This window comes from Pimephales promelas, chromosome 3, assembly GCF_988280905.1.
Source record: "Pimephales promelas chromosome 3, fPimPro1.hap1.1, whole genome shotgun sequence".
In the NCBI taxonomy this organism is placed as follows: Eukaryota; Metazoa; Chordata; class Actinopteri; order Cypriniformes; family Leuciscidae; genus Pimephales; species Pimephales promelas.
The window spans coordinates 5122544-5145796 of record NC_142771.1 but is presented as its reverse complement, the minus strand read 5'-3'; the positions used below and the strand labels follow the sequence as shown (position 1 = coordinate 5145796).

Genomic DNA, 23253 nt, shown 5'->3' with positions numbered 1-23253 from the left:
TCCAGATTGTGGGTCGGCAGTGGTGGCCAGATCACTGCCCATCTTCCCCTCCAGGCTTCCAGCTCAACTCCTCCCTCCTGCTCCATAACCAGCAAGAGGCTCTTTCCGCTGCCTCCCCCATCCTACGAGCTGCTGCCTTCCTCTCTTTCCCTGTCATTCCAAGGGCTGTGAGCATTCTCCACACTGACTGGGCAGGGAATCCTCTACAGCCGACCTCGACCGGGAACAGCCAAGCCTGCCAGCCTTTCTCCCTGCAGATATATATATATATATAATAACTGTTATAAAATTAGAATATAATAATATAGCAGAAAAACAAAATATTTTACGGTTTTCAATATTGTGCATCCCTAATATTGAGCATTTAACCTTTTACTTGCTTTTGCATAGATGGCTGATTACAATCATGTTCTGTATAAGTTTTATTATAGCAAAACTGAGCACGTGTGACAGTGGAATCTGTAAGTGTAAAGTAGTCAGACATCAGTACATTGAAAATCACAGAGAGGAAGTTTTTTTTTTTAGAAGTTTCAAACTTTGTTCTCTTTCACAACTCACAAAACATTTTCTTGAAGACTAAAAATCTACAATTTGCACTGTTATAGCGACTCTGTTTTGCTTCAATAATACTAGATATAATATAGTGTCAATATTAACTACTATTTATTTTGTATAAAATCTAGTACCAGTCAAAAGTTTGGAAACATTACTATTTTTTCTGGTCTTCTGGAAAAAAAAAAAAAAAAACGGGCTTGTAGTCTTCATAAGCCAGCTTTAAAACCTCCAACTCAGTTTCACCGAAGGATGTAGCTCGCTTTTTTTGTCCCTTGGTTTCCATGGTGACTCCTGAAATCTGCGATCCATTCAAATGTACTCGCCGTGTGCGCCGTGTAACTGGGAAGGACCCTACCAATAGGAGGTTGATTAAACTAACTCTTCACAGGTGTTTTGGAACCAACATACCCAGAGTAAGCAGTGGTTTCCCGGACAGGGTTTAAATTAAGCCTGGAGTAGGCCTTAATCTAGAATAGTTAATCATGTCTTAAAAAATGGCTTTTTATATAGTAACACAGATTAAGCATTTCAAGTTACACTCTTAGAAGAAATGGTTCTATTTCCATCCCCCGCTTCATATATGGAACTCCAAAATGGTTCTATATAGAACCATTTTTTTGGTAAAAGGTTCTATTGGCCAAGTATGGAACCCCAGGGTTCAATATAGAACCCAGAGGAACCCTTTTTTAAGAGTGTATAGAACCTTTTAGGAGTTCCAAATAAGTAGATAGAACCTTTCTTTTCTTCTAAAAGTGTAGTTTAACATTAACTAATCACATTTTAACAAGAAACCCGATTCAATGGTGTTAAAACATAATTAAATGTTTAAATGATATATTAATATATGTACTGTATGTGTGTATCCAAGTAATGCAGGTGTCTTCTTTGAAACACAAAATTAATCTGAAGTTAAACCTGCCTCCTGGTAGGTTTAATTTAAGTCTCAATTTAGTCCTGGAGTAACTGTAGTCTTCCTCCAGGAAATCGGCTTATTAAACTCTGGACTAAACCAAATCTAGGACTATTTAAAGCCATGACATAGAAAGCAGATTTCTGTTAATCAGGTTTAAAGGGCCATTTTATTCTAGGACTAGGCTTAATCTCTGTCCGGGAAACCGCCCCCAAGAGTTCAAGGTTCATCTGACGGTAAATTGATTTCTGGAATACACCCCTGGTGACCACTAAAGACCCCAGTAATGGCAGAACAGGAGCGGCAGTGAATATACCACAATATAATATCAAAATGAAAAGGAGAACTTCTGATTATCTTGCTGTATATACTGTTGAATTAACTGCCATTGAGTTAGCTCTTAAATGGTTGCATATGAATTACATTGAAGGCATAAACAGAGTTGTAATTGCCTCTGACAGTCAAGCTGCATTATTGAGCATTAAAACAGGAAAGTCATGCAGACTAGATATACTATACAAAATTTATCATAAATTACATCACATACATAGTAAAAATGTCTGTGTTCAGTTTGTATGGGTTCCAGCCCATGTAGGTGTTGAGGGAAATGAAGAGGCGGATACTCTAGCTAAACAGGCCCTGAAGTTAGAGGTGATTGACATCAATGTTCCGCTGAGCAAAGCTGAGGGGAAAGCTATTATTCAGAGTAAAGTGAATGATATGTGGCAAGAGCAGTGGGGATAATAACGACACTGGCAGACATCTTTATTATGTGCAAAGAAATGTGGGAGGGAGGAGGTCTAGGGATGGAAGCCGGAGAGAAAAGGCAGTGCTGACACGTTTAAGAATTGGCCATTCAGGTCTCAATAAATCGTTGTTCATTATAGGGAAACATCATACAGGAGCCTGTGAATTTTGCGGTCAGCCAGAAACAGCTAAACATGTCCTGATAGAGTGCAGTAAATACAAGGAAGAGCGTAATTGTTTAACATCAATCCTCCATAAAGAAGGGAAAACACTCACTTTAGTTAATATATTAGGAGATATATCCAAAAATATTAAAAACCAAGTGATAAAGTTTCTGAAAAACACAGGGTTGTTTCACCGTATTTAATATTGGAATGTTTATACTATAGGTATAAATGTACATCCCTCTGACTATTCTCGATGATCACACTCCAGTTCGGTAGGTGGCGGTAAATGCACCTTAAGTTGGTTTGCCATCCGCCAGCTAAACTTTAAAAGAAGAAGAAGACCCCTGGTGACCAAACTTTCGTAGCAAGCAACCGGAAAAGTGAAATTCCTGGATTCGTTTCGGATCTCGTCGTCGTCGTGGATCAACAGTGTGTTGGTAACCAGTTGGTCATTTTAGTTTTAATTAACTAATGCTTATGATTTATTGATTAATAGAGTTAGGGTTAGCGTTCCCTGGTTCATTCCATGTTTTATAGGCAACATCTGGCATGCTAATTCAGACTAGCACAGTTGGTTTTAATTTAATCTTATTTATTTTAGTTGTGGACTCCATAGTCCAGGTGTAATCTAATCTTTTTTTAATACACGATTAACTATTCTAGATTAAGGCCTACTCCAGGCTTAATTTAAACTCTGTCCGGCCGGGAAACCACCCCGTAATATCTATCGTGTCAGTATCTCTTGAGAGTCTGTCTGTGTTCAAAAGCCTCCATATGAGGGCGCAAATGAGTTTCATCATCACGTGACGTCAAGCTTTTATTTTCGGTTTTGATTTGAAAGTTATTGAGCATAACGTGGCGCACAGTGCAGGTAAGATTTTATTAATAACAATGTGTGTATATTATTAGCATGCTATATGCTATTTCTTAAATGCAATATCGGAATCAAATACAATCATACCAGCCATTGTAGCGCTTAAACCAATTTGTGTTTGTTGTCTCAGGCCTATATCGATAAGCAATAGGGTACGTCGTAGGCTATAGGCCTATTTTTAATAGCTTTTAAACAGCTATATTTTTGTAAAAAATCATGACACATGTAGTCTTTTGTTCTGCGAATCTTATTTTTAAGTTAAGATCCACCACTTCATGTAGGCTATCCCACTAAACAAAATTATGTTCACAGACGTCTTTTCAACGTCTTTGTCACAAAAGTCGGAAGTTGAAAAGACGTCCACTGAGGAGCCAGAATGAAAGTTTTTAAGACGTATTTTTTACGTGTTTTGCACGTCTGATATAGACATCCATAGACCCTCTTGTTCAAATTTAAAATCTAGTTAAAATGTGGTCTTTGTGTACATATTTTCAATGTCATTTATGGTCTCATTTAGACCATTTATAGCCTACATTTTCTTTACCAAATAAACACTCTCAGGATGCATTACATTTAAACTTGTGTTTATTGCAAATGTAATTTCCATCTGAAATTGGGTTATTATACAGAAACGTCCAATTTTGGTTTGGCAAGATGTCTTAAAATGTATACATTTTTCAACATTAAAACTTAGACCACATTATTATATTTTCCTTTGACTTTATGAATACACATAAATGACAGCTTAATGATTTTGTTTGTGCATTTATTTAAAGACAGCATGTACCATTTTCTTCACTGGCCTATTTACTTTACTTCGGCAATATTAAAGGTTTTTATGAAATATTGTTATTTGTTCAGCACATGTAGTCAGAGTTACAGAAATAATGCAACAAATATTAATAATTGTGTGACTCATATAACCATGATCATCAACAAATAATATATCAGAACTTTATTTAAAAAGAAGAAAGATAAAGTAACAAATAATATATTTATTGTGATACGGTCACTCAAGTTGCTCTTCTCCTCATGTCAAAAACATAAATTCTGTAAAAGATTAAAAAAAAAACTAACAACACTTGTTTTCTATGTCTAATGTTCATTATATTCACTCCCAACTTTTGTTGTGTTTTGCAGCAGGCAGAAGTTGGACAGATTTTGGTCACCCCAACAGTAAGTTTATTATATGAATATAATAAGTGTGATATTAGTTTTGCAGTTCTGGTGAAAGTTCAGTTACTATAATTTATGAATGCAATGTCTGGATTGGTATTCTTCAGTTAGGAAAGCTGTTAAAGACAATGATCTGTATCTTGCTAATATGTTAGTGTATGACACAGTTCTTTTCCTTAAGACTCATATTTGACTTTCTTTTTTTTTTGGTCATAATGTGTCTGAATAAATGTGTGTTTTTCTTTTCATTGAAAATAAATTCGTTTTTTTTTTTTGCCACACCCACTAACCAAAACAAGCAAGTACTTTTATCGATGAAGATGAATTTGAAGACACGCGATGATAACAAGCAGAATCTCTGATGAAAATAGAAGCACGAGAACTACAACTGACTTCTGGAGATGAAATACACTGAAGAGAAGAGAAGACATTAAATCTGTGAAAATCTCAGCAGAGGAGGATTAAACAACTCCACAAACAGCATTACCAGCTTAATTTATTGCCTACTTGAATTAATAGAGGTGTAGATGTTGATGTTTTATTGGAAATAATAGGTTTTGTCAAGTTACCATTATGGTAATCAATGTTTCCTTTAATTGGGCAGTTTGACTCTTGGATTACTTTATGCTAGTGTGTAGTGTTTGTAACAGTGATTACCAAAATCCATAATTTATTGCAGAGAAAGCCAAACAAAGATTGTCAGGTGAAATAGAATAGAATAGAATAGCCATCATGATGTAGAATGAATCATTGATATCATCACTGACCAAAAATGTCTATTTATTATTAATAGCGTATTTTTACAAACAATAATTTCATGACACAGATCATACATTCAGAATTTTTAACTTTATTTTTAACTTCACTTTGTGTTTTAACTTTACTTTGTTTACTTTACATGCTGGGAGCCACCATAAAATAAAACTAATGACTCCCAGCATGTATTGCAGCATGAAGCATGTCACCATTGTTGAGATTCATAAGCTGATTTTTTTTGTTATTTGTGTGTGTCTCTATGTTTATTTCTCGATATGTATTTAGAAATTTAAAATTAGAATGTTTGATCTGTGGCAAAAAGTATTGATGGTTAAAACTGTTTTTATTAAAAGTAACCTCTCTTGGTCAGTGAGGACTTTAGTCAAACATTTTTGTTTATGATGATGAAATGTCACCTGGTCATCTTTGTTTTGTTTGTTTGTTTGTTTTTTCAACAAATTTGGTGTTTTGTTTTCACAAACTGTGAAACTAAAGGAAACACTGATTTATATGACTATAAAGGTGACAAAACATTTTCAATAAAACATCAACATCTAAACTCAGTTAATTCTCAAAAAGAACTTCTGTTGATGAATGACAGAAATAAGGTCAAACTGGTTTGTAACAAGAGAGATTTCATGTTTTTTTTCAGTTGATTTCATCTAAAGCTGTGTCTGAAAATCAGTTGTAGTTCTTTTATTTCTCTTTTATTCAGTGATTCTGCATTCGGCGTCTGTCCGTGGCGCCCAGCTACATCTCAGGACCTTGTTCAAAACTGTTGCGTGGCAGGGTTTTGAACAAGGTCCTGAGCACGGGTTAGCGAAACACTAGCTAAATAAATATTATTGTATTTTGTGACATAGTTTCCTAGACAACGGATAACGTTACAACAAAATAACAGACTTAACATGATAGACATTTTTACTCGATTAACGTTCAAACATAAGTTATTATTCAATCAACATAAAAAAATAATAAAACAATTAATAATTGAAATAATTTAATTTAAAAAATAAATAATTAAAACCCACACATCGTGCAGCTCTTCTACCAGGAGTTGATTCAAAATTGAGCTCACGCAATTAGAATGTGCGCGTCAGGTGTGCGATACCTGGAGTTGTCCTAGATGTGGCGTGGCGCTGCGCTTCTTGTCCGGTGTGCGATCACCTTAACACTGCATCAGTGTTACTTTTAACAAGCGCCTGTCCCTTTTGTTTCAGAAGGTATTGTGCCCCTCTTTGATAATTGTAAATAATAATAATAATAATAATTATTATTATAAATACTATAATAAATAACAATACACTATTGCCACTAACAATAATAATACAAAAAAAGTATATCAAATTTGTTTTGGGTGGAAGCATTTGGCGGAGATGAATGGGTAGGCTGAGTTTCTTTTGCAGCGCATGCACAGCAGTTCACCTCGAGTCTTCAAACTACAAGAGCGTTATGTGAAGTTCACACTACAGGATTTAAGCCCGATGTGCAAGTTAATGAGCTCGCCGACAGGTCGGGCTGTAATCGCATGCAAATCTGCGGGTGGTCCACGCTCGGCAATCTTCATGTGTGAAATACTATATGACGCATCAAAAACGCTCACTGACAATTCTCCGACGCCAGACAAATGACATGACTTGCTCTGGTGTCCTGAAGTTGTTGTGGTGTTCACACTACGTGACACTATACGAACATGATCTGCAACAGGGGGTGACATACTACACAAGCTGACAACCACTATGTCACCCAACAAATCTATCCGGTCCCCAAACAAAATCACATGCAAGAAGTGAAATGGAAAATGATGCGAAACAGGAGTTGTCTATTTGAAAATGGGCCTCCATGTCATGATTATTGTCTGCTATATTTGCTTCTTATTTATTAAATACAGGCGATTGGTTGACGAAAAATTTATTACAATTAAGATACAATTTATATAAAACGAAATTTAAAAAAAAGGCCTTCTACTAAACAAAACTTAATGAAGTGGTCAAAATCATGTCTGATCGATATTGCGCCTCCTATCTTACAAAGCAAAATCCCCAGTGTTAAATCAACACTGCTTGGAGCAAATATGGTCCAAGGAATGGCGGAAGGCAGTGACTGTGCTCAGGAGATTTTTCAGCCTTTTAAGAGGACCAAATCTGAGGTGGTCATATTTTGGCTTTTACAAAAGTCCTGAGGGAAACTTGATCGAGGATGGTCACCCTGTCTGCCGAACAAAAATTCACTGCAATAGAAACACTTCAAATCTGCAGAGTCGTCTTGTGTGGTCATCATCAAGTTAACTTTGACCTCAAAACCAAAACTACGTCTGGGAAACAATTGGGCATGAAATGTTGTTTTGAGGTGAACTTGAAACATTTTATGTCACTCACTTGAAATAGACGTGAAGCTTCCGCGAAGAAAAGATGACCAAAAGCATGTTGTGATTCTCGCATTAAGTTGAAATAACAACTTAATATCTCGAAATAACAAGTTTTCTTTTTTTTTATTCTTTACCATGTGGTTCAGGGCTTCCATAGAATACAGTCTGAATATAAATGCTTCCAGAAATTATTATTTCTGGTGCGTGCTATCAGGGTGCTTTGGTCTTTATTGGGGGTGCTGAAGCACTGCTAGCCCCTCCTATAGTGCTGCCCATGTCTGTGCTACAGAAAAAGTAAAACATGTTTAAAATGAAAAAGCTGCTGCCAGCTCAGTTGTGTCAGGCCACATCTGGTTGGAAACATACTTGCATTCATGCTCATACCACAGTTCATTTAAAATCTGCTCCATTTCTTGTGTCCAATGCCTATAACCAAGTCGGCCGACTGCAATCAAGTCGGCGGACAGCTCCAGATAGCATGCTAGATATCCGTCTGGCATCTGCGACACATCGGCGAGGTGTCAGCGAGCGTTTTTGATGAGTCGTTTAGTATTTCACTCATGAAGATTGGCAAGCGCAGATCACCCGCAGATTTACACGCGATTACAGCCCAAACTTTCGGCGAGCTCATTAAATTCTAAATCGGGCTTAAATTGGGGTTAAAATCCTGTAGTGTGAACTCGGCACAAGATGTCACGTGTCGCATCGAGCAACAGCCACAAACAAAAGCCTTTTGTATTTGTAACCATCGTTGCCAAACCAACACGAGCTGCTTTTACATTATAAACATGTTTATACCAGAGACTATTTATATAGAGACATGTCACTTCCTCAATCCTTAAAGTCCCTGTAAAGTCAATTCTACAAAAAAGTTCTAAACACATTATAAATGTTACATATGTATTGCTAAAACATATTACAAAGACAGTGAACTGTGAAGTACTGAAATGTGGAGTTAGACCGTTAAACAGTTTTTCACCATTGCAATTTTACGGATTAATTGGGCGGGGCTAAAACAGGGCTCCGTGACGCACTGGAACCCATGAGCTGATGGACACCCCCCTATTTGATGAACAGAGTCTGATCTCCCCCTCTCCACACACACTCCCCGAACACATTCGCATTCACCGCTCGATCGCGAGTGACTGTCAGTACTATTAGTTACTACAGCTGAGCCTACAGTTTTCTATAGCTATGCCTTCGACACGGACATGCATGGGCTACTACCTGGATGCGATCATGTACAAAACAGATCGGTATCTTCATTTAAATTCCCCTAAAAACGATCACATCAACAACACCCGCCTCTGTAGTGATCGTTTTACACTGGATCGTTTTATAAACTTTCCTCAGAGCCAACTTGGATTCACTGATAATCCGCTGTTACTGGTGAACCACTGGGCCGAAACGACGATCTCCCGCCTCAGCGTTCATCCTCCCGTCTCCAAAAGCTAATCAGCTAATATCACCGTCGACAGCTTTCCCGTGAGTGGGCGTGGTTTCAGCACAGCCAGCGGACACGCCCCCAGCGTTTGAGAGCAGAGAATCTGCTCATTTTTTCAAGATTTTGATAGCTTATTTTATGTACTTGCCGGCTTTTTTTATCATTCAAATTTGGCTGGATGGCTAATAACACATTTTTCTGTGGTGTGACAAACTCAGAACACATACTTAATTTTGACTTTACAGGGACTTTAATACAAATGTATAGGGAAAACCCGTAACACCAAAGATGGCGGTTGTATGCAAATGCCCCGCCCCTCCCGCTGGACTGCCAATCATCTGCTTTTAACGGTCAAGCAGGGAAACATTTAAATATGTTACTGTTTGAAAAGGCGGCAGATTAGATATGCAGTGTATGTGTGCGTTGTGTAAATATCAGACATCCCAAGTCTCCCAGAAGTTCCGGGTGTCTCCCGCAGATTGATAGAGGCTCGTTGATGCCCGCAAATTAGTTAAAATCTCCCGGAATCTAGAGTGAGCGAGCAAGAGCGCACACATACTGTGATTCAAACTGTGCAGCGTGCGCGACAGAGCGAGAGAACCCTTGCACATGCGCAGTAAAAGTATAACCTGTGGGAAAACAGCGTTTTAAACCTTATTTTGGGGCAAAGTCATCAAACTTTTTCAGCGATTTTTATCTTATTTTACTGCTGTTTCTATACATGGAGTTTTTATTTCCTGGTGACCAGTGAAAGTGCAGTTCTGACTCTCTGCCCATTCATTTAGATAGAGCCTGGTCTTGTTAAGTCCAAAATAGCTGCCCGGAGGCGTTGCCAAGATGGCGGCGAGTGGCATGACTTACCTGAAAGGACTTTGGTTTTACTCACCTCCAACTCTCTCTGTAGCACTGACAAGCTTATCCATCCTTTCACCCATATTCTTTTCTAATTTTGTCTTGCCATCCATTTTCAAATAGACAACTCATATTTTGAGTCACTTCGCATTCCAGATCAAATAGAGTCATTGGGTGACAGTTGTTGTCAGCTCGTGCAGTGTGTCACCCCCTGTGTGTGAACATCACAGCGACTTTAAGACTCCAGAGCAAGTCATATAGTCTGAACAGCACATTTTCGGTTGTTATTGTTCCCTTTTCCTTCCGCGATTCTGCTTGTTAACAGCAGGTGTTCATCACTAATGCTCAACAATCACTTACATGTTCACTTAATTATCTCACTGCAACACTGATATTTCTTCCTCGTACTCTTCGTGGAGGGGCTCGTCAGTCCAAAAAAGAAGTAGAGGCAGAAACAAGTGCACTCGAATTAGAGCCAGACTGATATATCGGCAGGCCGATATTATCGGCCGATATTATGGATTTTCCAAACTATCGGTATCGGCAGTTATAATGGCTGATAAATGAATATTTCAAAAATAAAATAAAAACGGACAAAACACGCTTGAACCATGTCATGAGTAGTTTGTCCACCAGAGGGCACTCTACACCGTCTCTGTTGGCAACACTCGTTGAGTTGGTCACGAGACACATTGCTTGAATAACAATTAAAAGATCATCCCCATCAGTTCTCTTAACTCAAATAAGCATGACAAAATTTGTGATTATCATGTCCAGTTTTGCTGCTGTTAAATAAGCCGTAAATTAAAGCTAGTAAATTACGTTACGTTGTTACAGTGTAGTTGACAGACTGTCCTTTAAACTTTTGACAATGTGACTGAAGTATTTCTTTAATAGTACATGACAGTTATAGCACTGAGACGTATCATCTCTCCTTGGCCTGTTAAATGTATGTTTTACAATTTGCAGTATGACGTTATCCATTGCTAAATTATGGCTCATCATAGACTAGCTAAACATAAAGCTAGCTAATGCCGCTATCATCAGTCTGTTCTGTTGTGACAATAAAAGAAACAAGTTACTTTTAAAATGCATTATCATATTATTTTAGTCAAAACTCATAAATAACTACAAATAACTAATGTTAGGGAAATCTGTTAATGTTTTGTTGCGCGTTTTAAAAAAAAATATCGGCCGATATATCGGAATATCAGATTTTAAAAGAAAAAAATATTTTGTATTTTGTATTTGTATTGGTATTGGCCTTCAAAATCCTTTATCGGTCGGGCTCTAACTCGAATCACTGTCTATAGTAAACTCACTCTCAGTAGAATCACTTTGCCCGTTAGAATAGGGCGATCCATTTCTTCTTGTTCGATTGCAAGATCGAGACATAGCTCCTGTTTGCTTTAACTGTTTTTCTTTTTCTTTTCTTTTGTTGTTGCCTTCAATGGTTGTTGTGGTGATATACAATGATGCTGATAATGTGGAAATTAGATGAAGTGGTTACAGTTGTAGCCTTGTTTAGTGGTCATCTGCTTGGTCTTAAATGGGATAAGTTTGAAAATGTGTGTTTGCCTGATGAAGGTCGTGAGACCGAAACATTGCTAATAAAGAATTTCTAAATGCAAGTTCTGATAGTGTGCAGGAGTGTCTCGTTTGCAGATTGTCGACCGATCTTTTTTGGTTGTTTTTCCTACGCACCTATCATCTGCAGGTGTGCAATGTTTTTTTTTTATTGATTTGTGCAAACTCACAACAACAAGAAAACGTTGTGCTTTTGTAAAATAACATAAAATAAAATAAAACAATCACAGGCACGGTTTCATGATCTCAGTGAACTGAAGTGCGAGAACTGAAACAAAATATGGCCTATTTAAAGGTGCATTTCTCTCTAAATCAGTCTGTTACACAGGTAAGGCTACGGATGGTCTATTTTTTTTTCAAGATTCAATGTAAAAAAAAAGGATAATTTTGGTCATGGTGATTATGTCGGTATGAATTGTAACAAGTTTGCATATCGTGATGTCACTGACTAGGTCGTTAACCCATGGCTTCGGGTGCACCATTGCGAACCTCATTCTGATACAGGTTATAGACCACAAATAATTTGAAATCTTTGTCAAAAAACATGTTTATTGCATTAATTCCTGCTGCATTCATTTGATATTAATAATAATGATAATAATAATAATAATAATAATAAGCAGAATCAATAAAAAAGAAGCCACTAGATTTCAATGAAAGTGGATTTTCAGAGGGAAACAAATAAATGAAAATGACATCTCACCAGCGCCGCGCCGACCAATAAAACAGCACGTTTGGCACCATTTGTTTAAATTTGATCCATAAACCTCTACTATTATTAACGGAAGTCAAATGGCCAGGCGCATTGTAGAAACTATAGGCCTATTAAGTAATCCTGACATATGGTTGATTTTCTTTAGTGCAATTTAGTAAATTTCGGTATGCGATGTGCTGTTTTATTGGTCAGCGACTTGGGCCATTGAGCCGCGCAGATAACATGTCAGCGCAGAGCAAACTCTGTAACACTGTGCCGTTTCGTTCCACTTTTGGTGTGTTTGGCTTCCCATACTTATGTGTGTTTGTTTGTCAGAGCCTGCAGTTGCTGTGTGATGCGCTTTCACGGCGGGCATATCGTGACGAGCTGGATGTGCTCTGAGAAAAGGCTGTTAACAAACATCGATTCCCTATTTTCCTATTCCCTATTTGACCATGAGTCTTGAGCGCCTAAATGTAGGCTCATACAGACGTATTTCACTAGCAATCACACCGCAGCCATCACCAAGCGCAAACAATTGACAGTGAATTAAACGCTTCAAACGCAGGCCATGGTGACATACGTAAAGCAATGGTGTAAACATAAACGTACATCATAGATGATGCCATGGGTTTTTATTTAAAAGAAAGAACGTAGCCTACGCAATTTATATTCACAATACTTAACAAAATATAATTGATATTATTTTATTGCATTTGTATTAGTTGTTTGAAGAGTAAAAAAAAATCGTCGCTCTTACTGCAAGTTTACAACCGGCAAGTCGATCAGACTACAAGAAAAAAAAATATATATATATCTGGGTCAGTCCTAAATTGACAGGGTCGGCCTGGTTATGGCAAACAAGAACATATTTAAGGATGGCCTAACCATCATCACCTGATCACATTTCACTTTAGCTTTCTTTGCTGCTGCAAATGTGTTTGACAAACACACTGTCACAGCAGCCAAACAAGACAAAAGATGTAATGAGAGTTAAGAACTAATGGATTTGCTCTTGGCTGACCTGCAGAGGAGTAAAGTCCAGGTTCAGAAAGTAAAAGTCCTCCTCAGTATTTTGTTCCAATCACCTGGATTTGCTAAGTCAGACAGGAGACAGAACTAATTGGTGAAATAATCTGGGGAATAAGCTAATGGGTGGAATAAACAAATGGCAGGACTTTCTGTCCACTGGACTGTACACCTGGTTAATTTGCAAGAAGAAATGTTATATTATTTTGCAGATATGTCACCACAGAATTTTTTTTTGTCTTAAATACAGCATCAAAAGGAGGGAGACTAGTCAAACATATTCCTGTCATCAGAAACAGTGCTCCTGATAAACTTCAGATGGCTGCCTCCAGTCCCTCATCCAGACGGATTGTTCTTCTGGGTAAAAGTGGAGTTGGGAAAAGTGCAGCTGGAAACACAATACTGGGACAGAAAGAGTTTATATCTCAGAGGAAAATGAATTCAGTTACCCGTAAATGTTCAGATGCTCACGCCACTGTTTCAGGCAGATCTGTGTCTGTAGTTGATACTCCTGGATTCTTTGACACAAAGATGAAAACTCAAGAGTTAATGATAGAGATAGCGACAAGTGTTTATCTATCCAGTCCTGGACCGCACGCTTTCCTCATCGTGTTCAGAGTAGATGACAGATTCACTGAACAGGAACAGCAGATTCCTCAGATGATTGAGATGATGTTTGGCGATGGAGTGTTAAAATACTCCATCATTCTCTTTACTCGTGGAGATCTGCTAGAAGGAGAGTCTGTAGAGGAACTCATTCAGGAGAACAGTAGATTAAGAGATCTAGTTGGTCAGTGTGGAGGCAGATATCACATCTTCAACAATAAAGATCTGAATAACAGAGATCAGGTGAATGATCTACTGAAGAAGATTGACACAATGATAGAGCAGAATGGAGGAGGACACTACAGTAATCAGATGTATGAAGATGCTGAGAGATTCAGACGAGAGGAAGAGGAGAGGAGACAGAGAGATGAAGAAGAGCAGAGAAGAGATCACCAAAACCTAGAGGAGATTGAGAGAGTGAGAAAGGAGACAGAGGAGAGAGTCAGAGCAGAGATGGAAAATGGATTTCAACGTTTTTTTAGCAAGTATAGAAATCATTTTTTTACTGCTGCTACTACTCTATTTGGAGCTGCTGCTGGAAGTTTAGTTGGAACTGGAGTTGGAGTTGGAGTTGGAGCTGTAGTTGGAGCTGTTGCTGTAGTTGGAACTGGAGGGCTTATTTTACCTGCTATTGCTGTTGGTGCTGCTGCTGGTGCTGGTGTTGGTGCTGGTGTTGGTGCTGGTGTTGGTGCTGTTGTTGGAGCTGTTGCTGAATTTCTGAGGGAAAAAAAGTAACAGAACAACTGGAGAAATAAGAATTTTCATCTAATTTCAACTATCATTTATAATCATTCATATAATCATTTAATTATTCAATTTAATCAATCATATATTCATGTATCATTTAAAAAATGAAGATGATAAATTAGAAATGTTGTTCACTTCTAATGATATCAATGGGCAAACTATCAATTCTGCTACCACTCAACCTTCACTTATTACTAACCAGACTGACTTCATTTCTGTCAGACGTCTACAGAAGTTATTATTGAGAATTAACAGAGGTTTAGTTGTTGATGTATTGTTTAATTTGGCATCACCATTATGTTGGTCAGTGTTTGCTTTAGTTGGGCTCTTGACACTTGACTTCAGATCATTTGTTTATCTCTGGCTGCTGTAACAGTGGTTTTAAGACACATTTGTTATGGCAAAGAAAAGCCAAAGTAAATTTGATCAGATTGCTTTGGCCATTATTGTAAAATTTCAAGAAAATGCAATTACCTGCCTTCTTTTTAATGGTAGATCCTTTTTTTACACATATTTTGCTAATGTACTGAATATAATGCTTTGTGCACGATGTATACACAATGCTGTATTGGTATAGATGTACAGTAATTGTAAACATTTATGTGCAGAAGCCCAGAGCTGACTATACACCTTTGATTCAAAACGTGATTATTGTATTTTATACTTCAATGATGTTTTATTTGCCTTTACATTTTTGTTTATTATTAAAATAAATTTTATTGATCTTCAAAAATCGCCTACTGAGAGTTTGATTTATGGTGTTTTAATAAAAAACATACCACAGAGAAGTCTTCGAACCAAATTATAAGTGATTTTAAAAAATCATTATAATTTAGGCCAGACTTGACTTACTTTATATAACCTGAGAATAATAGAGAGAGAGGAAGAGAGACAGACATGGAGAGAAGAGAGGATGAAGAGAGCGGAAGAGGAGAGAAAACAAAGAGAGGAGAAACCAAAAGACAGCTGTGTCTGTAGTTGATACTTCAGGATTCTTTGACACTTCATGGAAACCTGATGAGTTAATGATATTTTCACTGGTCATGCTCTTCTCATCGTGAAGTGAGACAGAAGAGAAAACTAGCAGTTCTGCATCGTTCATCTGTTAGTGGAGCTGATCAGACAGAAAACAACAAGAGGACTAAACTGAGACCAGTGAGAGTGAGAACGCACACAGGAGAGAAGAATATAAAGCGTAATGAGCAAAAGAGAGGAGTCAGAGAATGAAGGACAGATCAGTGAGAGAAGTGTTTAATGAAACGGCTGATATCAGCTCATCACTGCTGTTCTCCAGCCGGAGGACTCAAGAACTCAAGATAAAACACCAATACAGCAGAACATCTGGACATGAACATCTGCAGCTGAGATACGGCACAGACAGGTACAGAAATGTAGATTGTTTATATTAAACTGATTAATTAAGATTTTTACATGTGTTGCATTTGTTGCACAGTGTTATTCAACACTTCTGCTCATCTAAACACTGCGTTTCAGTTGCATGAGATGAGGATGATGATGGTGAGGAGAAGGTGATGATGTTGTTGAGGTGAGCTCTCACTTGATATTGCTATTGTTAAGGCAAAACTGCTTCTTATTTTCCTCCTCCAACTTCAAAATCTTCGGACATCTTTGTTTTATCTTTATTTATTTATAAATGGCGTTTGACTTAGTGTTTGCACGTTACTTTGTAACCCTAGGTCGGTTCTTCCGCATATCAACCTGAGTACGTAGTGTGTGTCGCATCACAGCTCGTGCAAGACCAGCGTTTGTGGTTAAAGTATATAAATGTTTCTTTTGTTATAAATGTCCGCTGGTTTTGTCACTATATGGAGAAAATCCTGAGAAAAACTCTGCAGTGTTTTCCTCAAAAACCTTAATTTCTTTTCCACTGAAAAAAAGATCAAAAGATAGACATGAACATCTTGGATGATGTGGGAGAGTAAATTACAAGGAAATTATAATTCTGAAGTGAACTAATCCAGCAAACCTTTACCAGAAGACTTCTCTACTTGTGTTATTTAACTCTGGTGTCGTTTGCTCCTCTTACTGTTTATAATGAGCTCATTTTATGATTAAATTTCTATGCATTTGCATTATTAAAGCATAAAAAGAATGCATACTGCTTCTCATGTGCTTCAGTAAATCCTGCTGAATTATTTCTAAAATGAGTGTATTTCTATTCCAGTAGACCTTCGATACGCTGAAGATAAGAGAAGAAAGCAGACGCATGCAGATCAAACTAAACCAGATGTAAGTTATTTATTTATCATTATCATCTTTTTAAGTAAAACATTCATTAGATTACAGATTTTAGCCCAGGATCAGAGGAATCTTTTGAGATTTGCTAAATTTGTGTCAGACGGCCAAATCATGGCCAATATTACAGTGTACTTGAAGGGTGTGCATAAGACTGACATCACAACTTCATAATCATGACATCATGTTTAAGACAACTGTCATTAAGTGTCATTCGCTCAGTTATGACATTTTTAATGCAAATATGACATTGTTTGAGATGTCTTTGTTATGACACCTTGACATAAACTATTACATCATACATGTAAAAATTACATTAAGTCTTGAGTATAATTCAAAATAAAATAAAACAATTTACAAATCCTAATTGTACAAAAAATTACTCAGTATTTTTTATGTAATCTTGTACCTTCTTTCTGTAAATACATTGTGTTCATGAGAGAACCTTTCACTGATCATTTGCTCTCATAAATCACGCAAAGCATCATGGGAAGTAGTTAAACGTTGACGAACAGCACAGGCTGTGTTAAAGACGAAACACCGCTCTGACACACAGCGATGTGAGATTGCTTGAAGAGGGACGGTTCATTTGCACTGGTTCTTTATTTGTGAATTCATCTTTTATTATTATATTTATATTGTGAAACTGGAGCGTTTATGGATTACACTACATTAAGATTAAACTACAGTGAATTTACAAAATGCAGAAAAAAGGTTGAGTGCAAGCAACCCTCACTGTCTCTTTCTCAAAAACAGGTTAAAAGGTGCAATCATACCTGAAATATCATAGTGTATACATTGCATTATTTATATATTTTTTTCTGCAAGCTGTTTTGACTTTTACACATTCACAGCTATATGATTTTTTTTAATATGAACAATTTAATTTTCACTGGTTAAAATGAAGGGAATGTCCACTAGTAACAATGACTCTATTTTAACAGGAATTACATTTCCACTAGTATATTGAAAAAAATAACCATCATCATTTCCTAGTAGCTTTCAACTCTGTGAAGTCTCACTTCCTGAAGATTTCCCCACGGGCAACAGCGCCATCTAGTGACTGATGTTCGAAACAACCCTATTAATCCTGATACAAAACATCCCCCTTTTCTTGGATATTTTTTTTTTTACATTTTTCTTGGATCAACACTTAATTATACACTAAATTCCATAATAAGCATATCTTGAATTTCTTCAGCCCGTTACCAATGTTATTTCGGTACTTTCCTGTTATCCAGACCCCACCATATACCATTTAGGAACTATAGTCATGCCTGATTGGTCTTAACCCCAGTGACGGGTAGGCTTAGGGGCGGGGTTAGGAGTAGCCCATCGTCCCTGATTGGTCTTAACCCCAGTGATGGGTAGATGTAGGGGCGGGGTTAGGGGCAGGGGCGGTTTCTTCATTGGGGCGATTGGGCGACGCACCACCAAAGTGTGAATCACATTCGCAATCTCATTCAACTAGAGAGTTACGCTAGCCATCACTATATAGTCCAATCAGCGTCATGTCACGTTCTGTGGAGTACCGCCTCTTTTTGGGCGATTTCACTCTGGCTGAAAATCGCCCAGAGTGTTCCCGGCATAGACTTACATTCAAAGATGTTTTTTTCGAACTGCAGGCACTGCAACGGTTCCGGGAGGGCTCGCACTAACGTGCTTACATCATCATACGTATCCTTAACTTGTGCAGCGATTGGTGGGAACAAACATACACTATTAAAAATCTTTAATATTAAGTGACAAATAATATTTTAAAACAATTTTGAATTCAAACAGCAACAATAAAAAATGAAACACTACTTAATTATCTTTATCAAATTGATTTAAAAAAAAAAAAAAGCGAGAGCGAGAGAGACTGTTGGGACATCTCGCGAGTTGTGGCTACAGACAGTTGAACTTGAACAACGCCATGGCGAACACAGTCCTTTAGATGCCTACACAGCAAATTTCAGGAGTTGAAAAGTCATGAGTTAGGCAAAAAAGAGTTATTTTTGAGTTATTTTTTTTTAACTCTGACTACACTTTGTGTTATTGGATACTCCCCGGCTGTGTTGTATTTTGGAGTTCATTCATTGGTGTTCAGGAGTGTGTTTTGGTTTAACACTACACCTGGAGAATTTTTGAGAAATGCCACGACACGACCCTGCCGCTGGATAAAGGAATAATGGACTTATGTGCCTCGTCGTGAGGTAGGTAAAAGAGTATATAAAACTATTTAAAAATGTTCTATATTTTCTGACAAACACGTTTGGTCATCGCGTTGCTGTTACGTTATACAGTAGGCTAGTTATACTGTAATGTGTTTTGCGTTTTGGGGATAGTGTCTTGGTAACTAATTAATGAGACTGATTGAGAAATGAGGAACACCGGGGCGGGAGCTGTGGATTGAGAGACGGGGAGTGGAAGAAGGGATATATGGAACCAAAAAGACATTGAAAGGGAGCCCAGACACAGTGTGGAGAACAGGACGGCGGTACTCACCTTTTGTTTGGGAGGGGGGTGTCGTTCGCGGTCGGTTAGGGCCGCCGGCGATGAAGATAGACAGAGAGTGGGTGTGGGGAAAGATTATATAGATGGGAGGTTAGGAGTGCCGTCGTTGTTACTGTTCGTATTCTGAATGCTGATACCATTGAATCAACAGAGCCGACTGGGCTTCGCCCGTTTGGAAGGGACTACTGTGGGATTTCCCTGTTCATGAACGACTCCCCGAGGTCAACGTGAGTGTTAAGGTGACGCCACACCGCGGCGATTGCTCGTATTTCCCTAAACAGGACGGTGCGTGACTTCCTCAAACACCCCCCCTCCCCCGAATGGGAGGGACAGGACGTCGCTGTGGGCGAGTTAAGTGATGTGTTGTTTGGATGCTTTTTTTTAAATCTGCTATATTTATTAAACTGATGTATGGAATAAAGTTGTGCTTTATAGTGACAGAGGGGGGTAGTAAGTGTGAGTTGGACTGAAACTGAGAAGGTTTAGGGAACAACCCTGAGTACCCATTTTTGTTGCACATGCATGAAGTTGAGGTTTTAAAAGAATGAAGTGTCACTGTAATTTTGGGTGTTGTCACCATGCAATGAAGTGAGTAAATGCACGTAGTACCCTGTGTAGTTCTACGGTTTTTTTAGGTTGAGTTGAGCTTGTCCTTCTGGTCCCCTCTGTTAATAAAACTGCTAGTTTTGATTGAAGTTGGTGGTGAGTTGTCTTTTTCTTGCCAGACCATACTGGCTTAAATAACTAAAGGTGGTGGCAGCAGCCTATTAGTAAGAATAAATACTACAATACTGTTTACTAACGTCAACGACTATGACAAACTTGCTGTTGAACGTTTGTTTACTTGTTTCAAATTTTGAAATGGCTATTTGCGTGGGGTTTTTGTCGATGTAAACGAGTTAACATTAGCTAACCGTCTTTCCATTCACCGTGTTTCTGAAAATGAGTGTTTTACCGTGAAATTGATGCATCAATGCATTACAGGCATACGTGGTTAACGTTACACAATTGCAGTGTCTAACGTTACCCTGGAAAATAAGATATAGTTGTGCTGTGTTGGCCTGCAATGATTTGATTTGTAACAGCTATAACGTTAGGCTACGTATTAGTGGTGACCCACGATCACAGGTGCGTGATTTTCAGCTAATATATTTTTGCATTCTCAATGAATGGTGCTAGATTATGCCTCATACTGTTGTTTTTGTGATCTTCATACGACTGTCCTGCAGACAACCGGTTGAAGGTTACTCCTCCTCAAATCTGAACCAAATGGATTTGCTGAAATAAAGGCAGTAAATCAAGAATATGGTGTTCAGTGTAGTAATTTCCACACAAGACATTATATTGTGTTAAATAAATGTAATGTTAACTCTAAGAAGTGTTAAACTAAATATTTTGTGAAGTGTTTTTAAAAGTGTTACTTTTTAACACTGGTAATGAGTTCATATAATTATTTTTAGAGTTACATTTACGCTCCGTAGGTTTAGTATTTTAACTCCATAAATTTTAACTCTGAAAAAGTGTTCAAATTCAACTCCAAGAGCAGAGTTATTTTAACTCTGCGCTGGAGTCTATTTGATGGTCTCACATGTACACTCAGATTGAGTTGATTTTAACTAACAGAGTTTATTCCAAAAAACAGAATTTGCTGTGTATGGAGGAGTGATCCAGCTCTTAGATATAATCAAAAATATCTTAATTTGTGTGCCGAATCTCTTTAATGTGATGTAATAAGTGTAATAATAGTGAGTATAGAAACAAGAAGATTTATTGTTATTAAGTCACTTTATTAGTCATTAATATTAAAGTGAAGTTGACTTTACATGCTTAAGCTTTTAATTTATCCATTGCATGGGTGGGCCTTGTCCTGATCAATCATCCAAATATTTGCCCCCCCTGAGAGATTTTGCACGAGCCGCCACTGGTTAGGGGTATGCCATCATGGGGTCCGGATCCCACCCATAGACTGGAAAAAATCATCCCACCATATACCATTTAGGAACTTAAAGGGTTAGTTCACCCAAAAATGAAAATTAAGTCATTAATTACTCACCCCCATGCTGTACCAACCCCGTAAGACCTTCGTTCGTCTTCGGAACACAAATGAAGATATTTTTGATTAAATTTGAGAGCTGTATAACTACCACATTGGCTCCTAAGGGACTGCCTCTTGACGGCCCAAAAAGTCAATGAAGAAAATGTTTAAATATCCCAAGTGACTACAGTGGCTCAACTATATGTTTATCAAGCGACGCGAATACTTTTTGTGCGAAAAAACAAACAAAAATAACGAGTTTATTCGACTATTTCTTTTCTTCCTTGTAGGCCAGAACGAGACTTCCTTATAGATTTCCACGACGCATGCGCGAGATTTGCGATCTCCTTACACCAGCTTCACTACTTCAGATCGCAAATCTCGCGCATGCGTCGTGGAAATCTATAAGGAAGTCTCGTTCTGGCCTACAAGGAAGAAAAGAAATAGTCGAATAAACTCGTTATTTTTGTTTGTTTTTTCGCACAAAAAGTATTCGCGTCGCTTGATAAACATATAGTTGAGCCACGGTAGTCACTTGGGATATTTAAACATTTTCTTCATTGACTTTCTGGGCCGTCAAGAGGCAGTCCCTTAGGAGCCAATGTGGTAGTTATACAGCTCTCAAATTTAATCAAAAATATCTTCATTTGTGTTCCGAAGACGAACGAAGGTCTTACGGGGTTGGTACAGCATGGGGGTGAGTAATTAATGACTTAATTTTCATTTTTGGGTGAACTAACCCTTTAAGTCATCCCTGATTGGTCTTAACCCCAGTGATGGGTAGGTTTAGGGGTAGGCCATCGTGGGGTCCGGATAACAGGACACTACCGTTATTTATTTTTTTTCATAATTCTCTCCAAGATTTGTATTTCTCACTGAATACTAAAGGGTAACTAAACCCTTAACCAACTTTTTTTAGTTAATGGTCTGTAAGAATGGAGCTTTATTAGTGCTGATCATTGATTTGAGTAATTTTTTTGACATTTGGCTATAAAGTGTTTTATTTCTGTCTTAGTGCTGCCCTCTTCAGGTTGAACAGTGGCTACTGCAGTTGAATTTTCCTATTGGGTGTTTGCGGTGGTACTTGATTTGATGGTTGTAGGTGATGTACGCAGGTTTCAGCTCAGCACGCCATTGGTACGAGCTACAACGCCCTCGCCAGTTTAAAAATCATCTTGTTTCATCAAAACCACTGCGAGTCAAGAGTTTGATTTACGAGTATTGAAAACGATCAAGATAGAGTATTTTAGCATCTATTTAGCATAGCATTTATATAGTTATTTAGATTATTTTGTGTAGTCTAGGATAGCTTCAAGTTAGCGTAGATTTATCTGTGTTTAGTACATTGATCAGGATGGTTACGGGATAGAGGTGGACATGGGCTTCTCCACACAGCTCCAAACACAGTATCATGAAAGTGCGTATCTATACCACGATTGTCATTTCTCGTGGCATTTATACGCCAAAATAGTTTTTTTGCATGCATGCTTCGCACTGAAAACTCCCTGGGTAGGTTTAGGGGGAAGGGGGGTGAGGAGTTCGTACTTATTATACGCCAAAAAGTGCGTATGAACGCGAAATAACAAATAATAACAAATGTGCATTGCATCTGCTTACTTGTTTATACCCTGCACTGCAGGGCGGAGCGTGAGATAAAATTTCCGCACACCAATTACTATAGCTTGTTGTGTAGGCTAATTTACATACGAAGGTGATGGGGTCTCAGGTGAGATCCATGTGACGTCTCAGTTCCCTCCTTCAGGGAACCAGGTTGACGTATGTGACCAAGATATTTTTAAAAAGGTACTTTGTAATGGTATCTAATTAAAGTTTACCTTAAATGAGCATTGTTAAATAATTTAGTGGTGGTTTTAAAGAAGTACATTTTTGATGTGTTGACTAGAATATTAAAGCACATGTAAAGAATTCAGTTCCAATGTTAACATATTTTAAA

At 37.9% G+C, this 23253-nt stretch overlaps 1 protein-coding gene across 2 annotated transcripts; it reads left to right on the top strand.

The window, feature by feature from the left end:
- The first annotated feature begins 2720 nt into the window (after positions 1–2720).
- On the top strand, positions 2721–15245 carry LOC120463194 (GTPase IMAP family member 9). Of its 2 annotated transcripts, none has more exons than XM_089129197.1 (3): positions 2721–2816; positions 4394–4429; positions 13410–15245. In XM_089129197.1, exon 3 carries the CDS (start codon positions 13478–13480, stop codon positions 14498–14500), a length of 1023 nt encoding a protein of 340 aa, XP_088985323.1. In that variant the 5' UTR covers positions 2721–2816; positions 4394–4429; positions 13410–13477; the 3' UTR covers positions 14501–15245. The 2 variants fall into 2 exon arrangements, with proteins under 2 accessions (XP_088985323.1, XP_088985324.1); XM_089129198.1 differs by lacking the exon at positions 2721–2816 and adding an exon at positions 2996–3250.
- Positions 15246–23253: the final 8008 nt, after the last annotated feature.

What these genes read in the sequence shown, in the direction of transcription:
- LOC120463194 (XM_089129197.1), top strand. Translation starts at nt 13,478, where the DNA reads ATGGCTGCCTCCAGTCCCTCATCCAGACGGATTGTTCTTCTGGGTAAA.